The 16,290-nt window shown below is 42.3% G+C and overlaps 1 protein-coding gene across 13 annotated transcripts in view; it reads left to right on the forward strand.

Annotated features, from left to right (window-relative positions):
• The first annotated feature begins 1,027 nt into the window (after positions 1 to 1,027).
• The window catches only part of ESRRG (estrogen related receptor gamma), a 472,603-nt gene continuing 457,340 nt past the window's right edge, over positions 1,028 to 16,290 (forward strand). For 8 of the 13 annotated variants that reach the window (XM_083733533.1, XM_083733526.1, XM_083733515.1 and 5 more), the window contains exons 1-2: positions 1,083 to 1,210; positions 7,729 to 7,853. Coding sequence is in view for 2 of the 13 variants with exons in the window: in XM_083733516.1 (XP_083589642.1) it covers positions 1,903 to 1,923; positions 7,729 to 7,853 (146 nt within the window). In the remaining 11 variants the exon portion in view is untranslated. Of the gene's footprint in view, positions 1,211 to 1,892; positions 1,924 to 7,709; positions 7,854 to 16,290 lie in introns of those variants that run through there. The other 5 variants (XM_083733529.1, XM_083733539.1, XM_083733538.1 and 2 more) reach the window with 4 other exon arrangements.

Consider the following 16,290-nt stretch of genomic DNA (forward strand, 5'->3'; position numbering starts at 1 on the left):
TCAGCACTTCCTACCCGGGCAGCTCTGACAGCTACCTGTCACGGGGAGGAAACCCCTCTCGGAGCTGCAGGGCTCAGGATCCTTAGCAGCGGCAGCTCCGCCGCTGACAGGGAGCCAGTCCCTCCAGCTCTCGGAAATCAATGGCCCCCAGAGGTGAGCCACGGGCCGCCTTGATGAGGGGGAAGCTCCCCCCCCCCCGCGAAAACGCCAATACTTCAGAATCTATTAACGTAAATGAAGGAGAAGAAAGATAGTAGGAGTCCCATCCTCAGAAGACGTTAGGGGCAATTCCACCAAATAGTACCTAATAACAATGGTGACTCTAGGCTGCATAGACAAACGCTATGCTTGTGTGTTCCAAAAGTTTACTTGGTGCCAAGTTACTGGTCAGCGAAATGCCCCCAAATTCAGGAGATGGGGGTCGTTCTATAATAAGAAGGACAAAGAGTGATCTGTGTCCGACTCTTAAAAATAGAAAAGTAGGAGGGAAATTATTTTTGTATAAAAGATATATTTTAGTTTGCGAAGTGCTTTGCAATAATAATGCATCCTCTGGGCTTATAGGTTCCTCAGCAGAATTAAAGGAACGGGCTGATTTAAAAGATCCCTCACTCAGCTGTCCCAGAAACTCTCAGTCTTGATTCCGCCACATTCCCTAAACAACCCTTTTGTGCTTCACCCCACTCTTCTCAGCCCCATCCCTTTATCATTAAGAACTTTTGAAGTGCAGTTAGAGATTCTAACCCTGGTCAATCTCAAGCAAATGTGGTTTGTGTGCGTGCGCGCGCGCGCCCGCGCGCATGTCTCGAGAAAGCGCGACAGTACCCTAACAACCCTCAATAAACACATGCATAATCACCACCATACCCAATTCCTTTGCTACAATACACCCTCAATTTTCAGCCCTAGCAACTGCCTGGGGGGGTTTAATCTTCCAAAGAGAAAGGGGGGCTCCCTGCGCAAAATTACGCCTTCTCCTCTCATTTGTTAGCTGGTTCCATCAAAAACTTCGCTATTTATAGGCTACACACACGAACGTGGAGTAATACAAACCCTCCTGTGTTTGTTCCCTTTTGCAAAGTGACCGGTGTTGCAGCTTTTGATCGCTTTGCTTCGAGAGCTGCGCAGAGGACGAGCTACAATCAAAGCGAGCTGAGAGCAGACCTCCAAGCTGCAGAGAGTCCGTGTAAACTGCTCGCCGCACAGCCATGTGAGTACCTCCCTATGACCCCCGCCCCGCAAAAATGTGTAAGGTTTGTATTCTTGGTGAGCGGAAAGCAATTATGAAAAGGGAGGGGGGTATAGTAAATGAAAAGTGGGTGACGGAAGGCACCACGGAGAGAGAGAGAAAGGTTTGCTAAGTGACTACCTTGTCTCCTGAGTCTAAATCAGCTGAGAACAAGCAGCAAAATGACCATGTGTCGCTTCGTTCCAATTCTCCTGATAGTGGCAGTTAGACATTCTCCCTAAAATTGGGCAATATCGGACGGATAAGATCCGTATGAGAACCAAAGCCCAAGGATTAGAGGGATCACTGATACTTCGCAAGCAAAAAATAACTGGTGGGCACTGGGCAGCTGCCGCCTAATATGATAAAGAAACAGGCTGCAAATTCTGCAAAGGAGGCTTAAGTTCACTCTTTCAGAAGACGAGGAAAGAGGGCCCCAGGGAGCCTGTAGAAGAGTGCGAAAAGAACCTTAGCCAGTACCCATGCGCTTCCTCGTATCCTCCCAAATGTATACGCTTTCTCTGCTTTTCAAGCATTCCCAAGCATCCCCCTCCGTCACAATGAAGTAACCCACCCACCCCCCAAAAAATTGCATATAGCCTACGCGTTAAATTGCAGGTTTTGTGCCGGTGGGACAGGGAGGACTGGAGAGGAATGTAAATCTGAGCAGGAAAATGGGGCTTTTACCGAGGCAGGTCTGTTGCTTAAAAGGGGTATAATCGATTGCCAGGGACAGAAAAACCCTTATGGAGAGCAGGGTGTGCAGCAGAATTGAGATCTGCGGGACCTGGGCTCTGATCCCAGTTTAGCGTGGCATGAAATTAACAAAGGTAGAGGCATCGTACCCTGGAAGTCACCTCTATTCATAAAAGAAGAAGGGCAGGAGTAGGAAAGCGAAAGAGCCCCAGTGAGTGGCTGTGTGTGTTTCGTTCCGTCTCCGTGCAAAGTTCAGGCAGAGGGGTGGGAGTGGTGGGATTCGCATTGCTTGGTACCAAGCTCCCAGGATGGACTGGTGGGCATTTGGCATGGAAGGAGGCTTGCCATGCCTAGGCACATAGCTGAGGGGCCAGCGCAGTCCCAGAAAATAGCAGCAAGAACTTGCAGGGACTGTGCTCGAACTTTGCTGCCTCATGTGGAAAAAGTGACTTCGATCCAGGGCCATTTATAGGCGACAGTAAAGCCTCCTTTTCAATGAGCGGCAGTGACAGCAAAGCGAGTGAGCTGCCTTTTAGCCTCCACGCTGCCCCTTCAAAGCTCTAGTCTGTCCTCGCTCGGTCGGGGAAGACGTGAAGCCTTGTTTCCGCTGACCCGTTGAATTGACCTTGGCAGGCTAGGGCAGGTAGGCAGGTGAGACTTTTATTCACCTGCATTTCAGGTCAGACACAGTTATGCACACAATGCAAGGCACCTGTGGGGCTGAAAGTGGGCCAGGCATACATGGCAGGTAACAGATCACACAAACCAAAAATAAGGGAATCTAGTGAAAATGACATTTGTTTCTATCAAAGGATTGTCTATAAAAGGGTCCCCCTCCATGTCTCACATGTTCCCCATAAATAAAGCAGGTTGGCCCAACTCTGTAACTTATTTTCAACTTCCTTTCCATCAAGTTTGTTTAAACAGCACACTTTGAAAGCAATTTCTTTAACTATCTTGAGAAAGTATTAGAAGCTTTAAAAAAAATCCACTTGAAACAAAGATTCCTGCAATTAAGTTTCTCATCTTTCCACCCAGTGCATCTTTTTACCCCTCGATTCTCGAGTGAAAGGTAAAAAGAAATACATAGTAGCACAGAGAGAGGAAAAATTATGGGTGGATAGAAAGAAAGAAATATCATTATGATATTTGGGTGCCTGCAATCTTTAATTGCTCATTGACTGTAAAAAGTTAATAAACTCAGAAAACAAGCCATAACAAAACAGTCTCAATTGGATCTGAGGACAGGAGCTGTTTGCACTTCTGTTACACTTTAGTACTGGATTGCAATGTCCAGTTTCAGAACTTTTGCCCCTCATTTGCCTAGAGCTGACGGAGGTGTTAGTCCAAATTTGTGTGAGAAAGAGTCTGGAAGTTTGATGACTTGTGAAAAGTTTTGCCTCTGCAATACAGTTACTTTTGAAAAGTATAGATTTCTGTTTCTGGTTTCAGAGAAGAAACCAGTTTGATTATTTCATATTCTAGTACAATCCGTACCTTTTTGCACGACATATAGTACAATGCAGAAGATCTCACTGGATTCAAGTCACCCTAAGTGCATCACAATATGTTTGGCCATTATGTCTAGTGATAACAGCAGACTGCACCTCATTTATGTAAATCCATATTACTAGGGGTTCTGGGTGGATCTATGGATCTGTGTATGGAAAACATGGAAAATTCATTCCTTGGAAGAAATAGCCAAGCATGCTTTGAGAACTGGCAGGTAATGGGGGGGTATTCATTATATCATATACAAATTTTCATCCCACATGATCAGCTCTGTGAGCTCTGTGTTTCTAAGTATTTTTAGTTAGATTTCAGTTTTATTTTGTATTAACCTTGTGTAGAATGAGTGAAATTTTACACAGCTGCCTCTGTTGAAAGTAGTGTTTGAGGCGAGATCGGGTGATATATATGAAAAAAATCTCCCATGGCTTGTTCACAAATGCATGCCGCTATTTTAAACTGTGATGGCCAATGTGATTAAACTTTGCCCATAGTTCTTGATAAAGTTAGTTAGGTTGATGGGCTTTCATCCTTTAATTTTCAATAAAAGGGATTCTAGGTGAAAAAATCCCAGGTTCAACAGACATAGGGCAGGACAACCTGCATTTATTCTGCATAACATACCTCCTTGAGTTCCCTCAAATTTATTCCCAGTTCTTTCAATGTTCCCACATTAGTCTTTCCTCCATCCTATCGTTATTTCCTTCTCCCTTTCTTAAACTACTTTTTCTTGCAATTATCTCCTTTAACCCTTCCACACCTCCTCTTTGCCTAACAGCATGCACAACTCCAGCCATCCCCAGCCTATCTTATGGACACATGTCATAGTCTTCCAGATATTGCTGATTTCCAACTTCCATCAGCCCTAGCCATCATGGTCAGTGATCAGGAATGATGGAAGTAGTTTAACAACATCTGGATGGCTGCAGATTCCCTGTGCCATTAGTCCATCTAGCCATTATTATTTACTCTGACTGGCAGCAGGTCTCCAGAGTCTGAGGTCCCCGTCTCCTCATTACATGTCCTTCTTGCTAGAGATGCTCTTGGGACCTTCTGTATGCAAAAACATGTGCTCTACCAGAGTTATTGCCCTTTTCCTTCATTTTTATTACACCCAAATAATAATCCATTTCCAGTTAATAATCTGCTCTCTATTTTCCAGCTTTTATCAAGAATAACATTAGCACAAGCCTGCATAAAAACTTTTAAACTTTCATTTGCGTTCTAATATCTCATCACAAAATATTTGCAAGTGAGGTGTTTTAATTTGTATTCTGCATGAAGAATAAACTGAAATTCTGCATAATTATTGCAAGTTAAACACTGGCCACACACACAGTTTTGGAGTATTAAAGCATTAATTTTTAGGTTTCCTTAGACTTGACTTGTAGTTGGAAAAGAGCATGGCGGCGGGGGGGGGGGGGGGGAGGCTACAAAGCTAAGCTATACAAGGCTTAGCAGCACACAAGACGAACCTGCTGTTCAAAATGAACCAAGTCCTGTTAGGTGCAGTATGGTCTTATAAACATTTAATACAGATCTTGCAAATGGTAAGTAGTGGGTGGAGAAGCAGCATTAAAGTTGGGTATATTCTTATTTAGTGAAAGAACACAAGGTAGTAAGTTCTAAAGAGGCTGTTATTTATGTAATAAATAAATAAGAGATGAGTAAAAGGTGAATTGTTCTAATGTGGAGGCTGCTGCGTGTTATTCTGTCCTTTGGTTCACAGAGAGAAAACAGGAATTCTTCTCCCCCCTTCTCCCAAATGGGAAGAGGGTGTTACAGTTACAGTTTTCCTCATAACACAAGAGGGGTTTTTGTTTTAGTAGTTACTTGACCTTGGTCCTATAGATAGATTCAGATTATCGGCCAACAAAAAGTTTACTAAAGAAGAAGGCCGGCTTTCCCTCTGTTGGCACAAAACACATTCTCAAGGATGCAAAAATGTATACTAAATCCTGTGTAAATCAGTGTGAGTCACTGTGGTGTTTATTAATTAGATGAATATCCTATTTATCCTATTTAACAAGTTCCATACAAACAGGATTATTCAATGATCAGTGTCCTGCCCCCAAATCTCTCTGTCTGAAAGAGAGAGAAAATGAAGGGGGATATATATATAAAAAGGCAACTGGACATTTTACAAAATTCCTCTTTTAAAGTTCCTCCTGCTTATAAATCATCAAATGCTCATCTTAATAATGTCAGAAGTTATGTCTGATCAGGTTTTTAAACGTATAAAAACGCATGTTTATTTTGGGTCAAGGGGTTCACAAACCCTAAATATGCCCATACATATTCTTCTTTGATGTTGCATACACACATGTACACGTTTCCTGGGTGTATGTTCTCTCCAAGACTTGACAATTGGGTGGGAGTCATGTTTCATATTTTAAACTACTTTAAAGTCACAGCCCTACGCAGTTACTTACCTGTAACTGTGCACAGGACCATAACCTTGAATCATTTGAGAATCCTAAATGGAATCCAAGTTGCTAAGTGTCAAAGTAAGCATCTTTCTGTCTCTTTGAAAAAATAACAATACCCATATGGATTTATTATATTTACTGCCACCTGCTTTGAAACCAGGTTCATGGGTTGGTGGCTTGAATACAAGAACCATAATTTTCAAAGAATGAATTATGCCTTTGACCTAAAATGAGTAAGATGTTCACTGATGTACCTTAAAACCTCCGTGATATTGCATGCTTTTCCTTGGGAGCTGTGAAATAAGCTAGGTCAGTAATTAAAAGCAAGAGAAAATTGACAAGCAAAAGAGAAAATCTGGAAAGGGAGAAGACAAAAAGAGAGGAAGACACAAACTTCAGAAAAAGAAAGAAAGAAAGAAAGAAAGAAAGAAAGAAAGAAAGAAAGAAAGAAAGTCTGGAAGAAGCAGGAAGAAAAGAAAGATAAAAAGTATAATTTTAAAAGGAGCTAAGCTGAGAAAAGCCCAAAGGGGAACGAACTCAAAGTCATCTTTCCCCATGACTTTCCAGCGTTTGTTTTTGTGGGGCACAGCCTGGCTGCGAGGGAGTTTGAGAAGCCCTGTTGTATAGGAGCGGACATTTCCCAGAGAGTCTGTGCCACAGGATGTCTGATGGCATCACGCACACATCCACGCACACACACAACTCCCCGCCGCTGCCAAACCCAAACAGTCATCAACTCCACTCAGTGTGCGCAAATTGATGGAAGCCTCCTCGGAGTGAACTGGCAACATCTGTCCGGAAAATTCTCAGAGACGCAGATGCATTTCTTTAGACAGGTCAGCACTTCCTACCCGGGCAGCTCTGACAGCTACCTGTCACGGGGAGGAAACCCCTCTCGGAGCTGCAGGGCTCAGGATCCTTAGCAGCGGCAGCTCCGCCGCTGACAGGGAGCCAGTCCCTCCAGCTCTCGGAAATCAATGGCCCCCAGAGGTGAGCCACGGGCCGCCTTGATGAGGGGGAAGCTCCCCCCCCCCCGCGAAAACGCCAATACTTCAGAATCTATTAACGTAAATGAAGGAGAAGAAAGATAGTAGGAGTCCCATCCTCAGAAGACGTTAGGGCAATTCCACCAAATAGTGCCCAATAACAATGGTGACTCTAGCCTGAATAGACAAACGCTACGCTTGTGTGGTCCCAAAGTTTACTTAGTGAGAAGATATTGGTCATCTGTACAGTAGCATCTATTCTCTCCTACTCCTATTCCAAATAAGCTGCGGATGAGTTCACCAATTATTAGTACTTCTATACTCCTGCTGTGTTCTCAACAGCCATGTGAGATAGCCATGTGAATCCCATTTCACAGATGGAAGACTGATTCAAAGAGGGTGATTTGCTCAAGGTCACTCATTGGGTTCATGACGGATATATGGAACACAGGCTTTCAAAATGTCAAGTTCAACCTACGAGAAAGCTAATGCTTTATAGGGCCCCCCTTTATACAAATTCCCCATCTCCATTATTATTCTAAATATATAGGCAATATTCGGATACATTTTTGCCAGGCACCAGAAGTCAACAAGGGGAGGCAGAATGCCACTAGCTTAGCAAAACAAAAAACAAAAAACCCCACACGTTCTACATTCATAACCACGATCAAGCCCAGTTCCTTCGCTGTAATACACTCACAACTTTCAGCTCCGGCAACTGCCCCGGAAAGCGGGGGGAGGGGGGGTTCTGCGTGCAAAATTACGCCTTCTCTTCTCATTTGTTAGCTGCTTCCATCTAAAAGTTCGCTATTTATAGGCTACATACAAGAAAGAATCTGGAGTAATACAAACCCTCCCGTGTTTGTTCCCTTTTGCAAAGCGACCGGTGTTGCAGCTTTTGATCGCTTTGCTGCGGGAGCTGCGCAGAGGACAAGCTACAAACAAAAAGAGAGGAGACCTTCAGCTTTCTGAGAGTCCGTGTAAAGCCGCTCGCTCCACAGTCATGTGAGTACCTTTCCTCGATCGATCGATTGCATTTTGCGCTGCTATCTTCCCTCCTGGCTTCCCTCCTTCTTTAGTATTCCCTTTTAGTTCCTTATTGCACGTGAATTGTGGGGAGCGGGGGGGGGTGAGGGGAGGGAATCGTCGTGATTTGTATCTCTCGACTGTTTGAAAGCAGCGATGGAAGAGCGAGAGGAAAAGCAGGGGAAAGGGAAGAACAGTGGGACGGATGGGAGAAACAGGAAGAAGAGTCAAGGTTTTCTAGGCGACCGCCTTGTCCCGAGTCAGCAGAATTATCGTGCGCTCTCCTTCAAATTATTATCTTTCCAAGAAGTTTAGAGCAAACCCCAACCCTCCAAGGTCTAGCAACACAGGGGTTGACAATCTCTGTGTTATTAAAAGCTCTCGAAGGGGGAATGTTTGCAATTCTGCAACAAAAGTGACTGGAGGACAGCTGCCTCCAAATGTCATCTATAGACAGGCAAAAAATTCAGCAAAAGAGGCAGAGTTTTCTCTGAAAAGGGGACAGAGGGTCCTAGATAGCCTCTTTCACATGAGGAGCTCACATTATCCCCTGCTGCTCTTATCCTTTCTAATGCCACTTGCATCCATCCAGCCTACGCGTTAAATTGCGGGTTGTGCGCCAGGGAAACACTGGAGAGGAATGCAAATCTGTATGAGCCGGAAAGTGAGGCTTTTACTGAGGCAGGTGTGTTGCTGATATTGGACTCGGTCAATTGCCAGGAAAACGTCTTCTAGGGAGCAGAGTGTGTATTGGAAGGAGACTGCATCTGCATTTGCTCAGCTCCCACTTTAGTGTGGCATGAAATTAACAAAGGCAGAGGTATCGTGCCCTGGAAGTCACCTCTATTCATAAAACAAGGGAAGTAAAAGAGCCACAGTGAGTGGCTCTGTGTGCCTCTCCCGTGCAAAGTTCAGGGGAGCTTAGTGGGACGTACATTTTTTGGTACCAAGCTCCCAGGATGGACTGGTGGGCATTTGGCATGGAAGGAGGCTTGCCATGCCTAGGCACATAGCTGAGGGGCCAGCGCAGTCCCAGAAAATAGCAGCAGGAACTTGCAGGGACTGTGCTCGAACTTTGCTGCCTCATGTGGAAAAAGTGACTTCGATCCAGGGCCATTTATAGGTGACAGTAAAGCCTCCTATTCATTGAGCGGTAGTGACAGCAAAGCGAGTGAGTTGCCTTTTATCTTCCATGCTGCCCCTCCAAAGCCCTAGTCTGTCCAGCTTGCTTTGGGAAGATGTGAAGTCTTGTTTCCACTGACCCATTGAATTGGTGATGGCAGGCCAGGGCACATAGGCAAGCAAGACTTTTATTCACCTCTTTTTCAGGTCACACACATGCAAGTCACCTATGCGGCTGAAAGTGGGCCAGGTGCACACGGCAGGTAGCAGATCACACAAACCAGAAATAAGGCAACCTGGTTAAGAATGCATTTGTTTCTATCAAAGGTTGACCACAGTACATGTTTTTAATGATGAATTGCACAAACAATAGGCTGAAGGCATTTGCTGTGATTGATAATGTCTCACGTGCACCCTAGAAATAAAGCAGGCAGGGCCATCCTTTGTATGTTTTCAACTTCCTTTTTATTATGATTGCTAAAACAGGACATCCTAGAGAACAGCTCTTGCATTAAGTTGGAGGAGGCAGAATGGAAAGCACATCCACACCCAGTTGTGAACTTTTCATTCCTCCTCACTTTTGTCTTTCTTCTCACCTTCTCAATTCCTTACACTCAAGAAAAAAATAGAAAGAAAGAAAGAAAGAAAGAAACAAAGAAAGAAAGAAAGAAAGAAAGAAAGAAAGAAAGAAAGTGTACAGAATGCCCTCCCAAAACTGTGACGTACAGGCCAGAAAATCACAGGGAAGGGGGGAGAGAAAATGTCTTTTTGACCACTTTCGAAAAAGCAGAGTTTGAGGGTTTTCCCTAAACAACCCCTACCTATGAATCCCAAAAGCTCACAATTGTCAGTTACCGCATATTTAGCAGCAGAACATTAATATGCTCAGGTAACTAGAACATCCTAGTTTGACGTGCTTAGGAACTCTGATGGTGTATTTGTATCTCATCCCTCACGCTAGGGCATGCTATTCTGTTTCCAGAAGTTTGCACAAACATGATTGAAGTGTTAGTATCAGATTTGTGGGAAAATATTCTTGAGTACCTTTCTTATCTTGCAGTGTCAAGGTTTTGTCTTTGTGCCACATGTCAGGTTCCAAAACATGCAAGAAAATGTTGATCTCATTGGTTAATAATATTGCTGCACGCCTCCCCAATCTCTGAGCAGTGCAAGATTCCAGGGGTTCAAGACACTTGCCCAGAGTTAATGTTTCCTTTTGGAAACGAGGCACAGCAGAGACTGTGGTGTCTTTAAGATAGTTGCTTTATTTACACATATATACAACCCAAGCCTACGTTGGAGTTGTTCACAGCATTAACGCCCAACAAGGCTCTTGTTTGTCCCATAGCCACAGCCTTGGATTCAAATGGAAATCAAACATTGTGCTCTCTCCTGCTTTACTTCTAGGTCACATCCCTGAAAACTCTGCTCTAAACTCCAGCTTTTGTCCTTCCATCTAACTGCAGGCTGGTGCTAGGGGACGGACCCCACACATTTGCCGTCTCCCTCAGGGCTCCTTTCCTTTGTTTCTCATAATGGTTCATCCACCAGGAAATCACTTCATGAGTAAACTAGCTTAGTTTATATTTTAAGACTTGCTTGATCGAGGGATTAAAGGGGTCTGGCAACCACAAACCACAAATGGTCCCTTCCAACTCTAAGATTCTATGATTTCTTTATAAACTTTTAAGATAAATTTCTGTCTGTGTTTATGAAGATAGTTATCCATTTTATTGGAAAAAGCAGTGTTCTCTTGCTCTAACCTGGGCTCTATTTACTGTTATTTTCCACTTATTTATATGAATTATTGCTTTTCATGATCACAACCACTTTCCCACTAATCTTTCGCGCAGAAGCATTCATTGCTAATATTGTACTCTGCCCTGTGAGGTTCAAATCCATTGTGGAAGAACTAGGACATTCCAAAACACATTCAAATTAGGTAAAAGCAAATGCAAACAATCCATAGCATTGGTTCACATCCTTTTTTATTTCTCACATTGTGATGATTCAGAGCTTGATGACTCACTGATGAATGTGTGGTGCTTTCATTGAAAAGCATTGCATTTGAGGTGACATTGGGCAATGTGAGAGTATATGCAGAAGTGTTGTATCTCCGATGTTTTGTTAATATATGAAACTGATCACTTATTAGTGCAGTCTTCCAAGTGAACATGCATCAGTCCTTCTTATTTTCATTAAAGCAGATATTTGTGCGATGAGCAAATGACCTTTAATTTGCTTGAGGGGATCCCAGCTTCAGATTCTTAGCTTTGTAATTAAGAGGAAGGATAGTGTTTATTTTACATTTATTCCTTTCCCCCCACCCACCTCTTCTGTTTCTGTCCTGTCCTTTCTTCATATCATTCCTCCAGAATTGTCTTGCATCCACCACTTGCTTTTAATAGTTCATTCCTTTCCCTTCCCAATAACATCTACCACTCTAACTCGCTCCATAATCTCCCTTATCCATTTTTATAATTTCCCAACCAACCTCTTTTCAGTTCAGTCTTACACTGGGAGTTCCTCCTCTTGATGCAAATATCAGCTTTGGAGGGACAATCTTCATTAGGTCTGGGGCAGAGGGAAAGATTTGTTTTTAATTAATTATTTAATTAATTATTCGATTTATATATTGTAAATGTCTAAGGATTTTAAAAAATAAGCAGCAAAGTAAAAAAGCATAATATCCACAATGCACAAATGCACAAATAAAGTTGAAAGACATGCCATCAATAAAAATCTAGTATCAATATACTAAAACAAAACATTGAGCAGTGCAGTCTAAACATTATCTGTCAGAAAATTCCCAAAAAATGAATACATTTTTATAGTTTTCCAAAGTTTTTAAAAAGCGTTACCCCCCTAAATCTGCTGCAGTTCTCAGCCTCTCAGTTCCTGCTATTTGTAGTTGTTAAAACAATACACATGACATAAAAAAGTATTGTCACATGTAGCTTAACTTTCACTGCTTCTTCATCTCCCAGCCCCTTAAAAACACACACACACACACAAACACATTAGTGCCCTTCAATAGCCTTAATATCACATGGCAGAGTTTAGAAAGGCTTCTTAGGATGCCTTGTGTATTTGGAGCCTGCTTGGCAAAAGGCATTAGAGATTAGTATTACCTAAAGAAATCTGTTCTCTCTGCCTAATCTTAAACAAAGTGAAAGAAAAATAAGCAAAACAGGAAACAGGAAAATATATTTTAAACCCAGGACTATTTTAATGAACTATTTTAAAGTTTCATTCTTGTGTAACTGCTTGCAAGACTTATGGATTACAGTCTAAAAGAAGTAAGTGTGACTTGCAGCACAATCCTATACTTTTCTATTCAGAAGGAAGTCCTTTTGAACTCAGTGTGACTTATTTCCAGATAATGGGTTATGAACTCAACACAAGTTAATTTTGAGTAGCCATGTTGAAGATTGTGTCAATAGGTGAGGATCTTAATAAGTTTTCACTTATTCATTCATTAATTCATTCGGACTTTATTGGCATAATAAGTTTTCACTTTTTAAGGAACTAGTGGGTGAAATCCCATAGTCAGGAATACTCGAATAAAAAAGTAGTCCCAAGTTGAATGGGAGTTTCTTAAAGGTAAAATACTGAAGGCACCAACGCAGACAATTCCAACAAGTATGAAAAGTGGGGGCGTGATAGAGGCATAGCAGATGAGAGTGGAGAAACTGGATAGAGAGATGCTTTTCTCCCTCTCTCATAATACTAGAAGCTGTGACCATCCAATGCAGCCAAATGTTGGAAGAATCAGGACAGACAGAAGAAAATTCTTCTTCAAGCAGCAGACAGTTAAACTATGGAATTCACTCTCACAAGATGTAGTGATGACCATTAACTCGAATGACTTTAGAAGAGGATTAGAAAAAAATCATACACTATAAGACCATCAAAGGATACAAACCTCTGAATGCCAGCTGCTGATGGGGAGAGTACTACTGTAGTCAGGTCCTGATTGCAAGCTTCCAATAGGCTGCCTGTTTGCCACTCACCTGATATTACAACGTTTCTGCAAGGGCCAACAATTAGCTGATACACAGTGTCTGCAGAAACTCATGTCTTTATCTGTAGGACAGAGGGGAAGGCTTGGCTGAAATGGCCTCACAGGGCAAATGAACAGTCCTGGTGGGCCTAACTAGCCTGAGGGCTGGAAACTACCCACCACTATCAGTGAAAGAGTAGTTAAAAGCAGCAGCTAAACCATTTAAAACGTCTGCAAAAATAAAATAAAAAGTCTTCACGTGGCACACTCACATGCAGACACACATGAACAACAACAATGTAGAAGCCCAGCAAAGTTCCCTAGGTAGAGAATTCCATGGACAGGAAGGACTACAACTGAGTAGGCCTTTTCCCTTGTCACCACTGACCTTACTTCAGTTTTGGGGAAGGGGCGGACTTTGGTCTTTCAAATTCCATCAGCACCCTGTGAGTAGTCAAAAATTGGCTCCCCCTCACCTCTCACCTTCCATTCTGTGCATGTACTATGCCATAGTTGTGATGCCCTTTGGCACCCCCTTTGGTTGTGCTGCCCTAAATCTGACTCTGTTTGGGGCATCTTGAGGAGTGCTTTCAAAGATCACCTTAATGCTATTGGGTAGTTTGATGCAGGGACATGCATTCCTTCCTGCTTTCAAGTAGCGTAGGACTTTAAAGGTAAGCACCAACACTTTGAATGCGCTCAGAACATTCAGCTAGGAACTAGGAAGCAGTGGGGCTTTTTAAGTGGGTGGAATGCTTGGGACCCTCATTATCAGCATCTTCTCCTGAAATGCAAAGCTTATCCTTTAGCAAGAGTGTCATCCCATCCATAACAGGTCAGACATCTTTACCTGGAGCAGGTAAACCACCTGCCCACAGAACCACTATCATGCCAAGACTGAGCTTCAGTTTATTGGCCCTAATCCAGCCTATTACTGATTTCAGACACTGATTCAGCACTTCTACTACCTTACTTGACTCAGATGTAAAGGAGAAGTAGAGTTGGAAGTAATCAGTATATTGATGACATTTAACACTAGATCCCGGGATATCTTCAGCCAGGTTGTTTCATGCAGGTGTTCAAAAGCATAGAAGTCAGGACTTGTGGGGCCCCCAGCAAAAATGCTATGATAGCAAGAATAAATTCCCAAGCATCACCTTCTGGAAACAATATTACAGATAGGTTAGAATGTCTAACTCCCAACTCAGAGCTTTTCCAGAAGGACACATTTGTTCACATCTTGAAATTCATGGGGTCTGAAAAATGGGAACTGTTGTACTCTCTTGGTCTTTCCTCTAGCATAGGTCATTCATTAGGGTGACCAGCACTGTTTCTGCACTTCCAGGCATGAAAACCGATTGAAATGGTTCCATCAGAAAGTATTAGAAATATTATAGGAAAACACTCACCCTTATCATGCACGGAGAGGAAAACAATGGCAGGGAAGGTTAGGCAAGGAATTGATAAGAAAAATACATAAAATGTTGAGGTGATGGCTGGTTTGACAGGAGGATATGTTTGAAAAGATGCAGCCAAGTGTTCACAATCACTGCAGATTTTATGAGAGAAAACATGACCAAATCAGACAATATGTTTTTAGAATGAAGGCGGGGGAGGGAGCGTGTGACAAAGTCCAGGTAAATTCACAATGCACAAACCTCAAGTAACAGCATGTGGGTGGGAAATTCAGAAGCAGGGCATAAAGAGAGGGAAATTTCTTATTTTTGCTCTGCTCTCCTTCCTCCAAACCAAGACAGTCATACCTTGGGTTGAAGTAGCTTCGGGATGAGTATTTTCGGGTTGCATGCTGCGGTGACCTGGAAGTAACAGAGTGCATTACTTCCGGGTTTTGCACATGCGCAGATGGTCAAAATGACGTCATGCACATTCGCAGAAGCGGCAAATCGCGACCTGCACACAAACACGCTGACACAGGTTGCGTTCACTTCAGGATGCGAACGGGGCTCCGGAACAGATCTCGTTCGCATCCAGAGGTACCACTGTATTTTAAACAATTTTAGTATTATATACTCTGAGATATATTGAGAAGTAGTGTGGTAGAGCATTGGACTATGTTAGACTGGGAAGGCCGGGGTACAAAGTGCCGCTCAGTCATGAAGGTCAGTGGGTAACCTATACTTAACTATCTCTCAGCCCAGCCTACCTCAAGAGTTGTGAGGATAAAAATGAGAAGAGCAGATAGCCTTGTGTGAACTCCTTGTTTGAAGTGTAGGATTAAATGATTAAATAAATAAAATAATAAATATACTATATTGTAGCATAAAACATAATGATTTATTTTTTAAAGTATGAACTTTCATAATTTCACCATGCTTTCATGCATATATAGCACCTTTAAGGTATGTGTAATTATAAAACTTATGTTTGAAGATTGTTTAGTGGAAACAATGAGAAATACAATTATGCTATACAATAAAATTGTCCAAGAAACATTGAAAAAAGAAAAAAAGCTATGAAATATATTTTTAAGGACAAATTTATATCCAAATTTCTTAAGACACAAATAATCCTCTGCTCCAATTTGCATGATAAATGATTTTGGATGCCTAATTTGAAGTAAGAACTCCCAAATATAGAAGAAATAAATAAAATACATGCAGAATTGCTTAGGTTTTTTTTTCTAATAAGGGCTTTACTTTTATGTGAGAACTTCTGTATCTTATCTCTCATACAAAAAAGACTTTTAGAAGCTCAACATACCATTTGGTCTCAGGCATGATTTTCACATTGGAACCATTCTATTCATTTCTACAGATCAGAAACCTTAGTAGAGAACAATTTTGGATATGAGTCACTAGCAAACAAGCAGCAACAAGAACTTTCAAATGAATCCCATTTGTTTCTTTAGTATTATTTTTAAGCATGATAAATAAAGCTTCCAGTCAGCTCAGAATGAGAAATCTTCAGCCCAGTTATTCTATTTTATAACATACAAATAAAGCAAATGTGCAGCAAAAAGGTAGCAGTGGTGGGATCAACAATTTCAGCTAGAAGCTGACCTATCTGGAATGTTGTTTCTAGAAGGTGATGCTAAGGAATTTCTTATTGCTCTAGTGACAGCTTTGCGGGGTGGGGGGTGGGGGTGGGCTGGACACAGGTCCTGGCCTCCATTCTTTGGAACGCCTGCATGAAACAACTGGTTGAGGATATCCAGGGACTGGGGTGAAATGTCATCATGCATACAATCGCCCTGTATTGCTGTAGTCCTAAGCATATTACTACAGACTAAGTACCATTAAACTTGGTGAGGCTTATTATCTGAGTAAATTT

Source organism: Podarcis gaigeae (assembly GCF_964106915.1).
Source record: "Podarcis gaigeae genome assembly, chromosome: 3".
Taxonomy (NCBI): Eukaryota; Metazoa; Chordata; class Lepidosauria; order Squamata; family Lacertidae; genus Podarcis; species Podarcis gaigeae.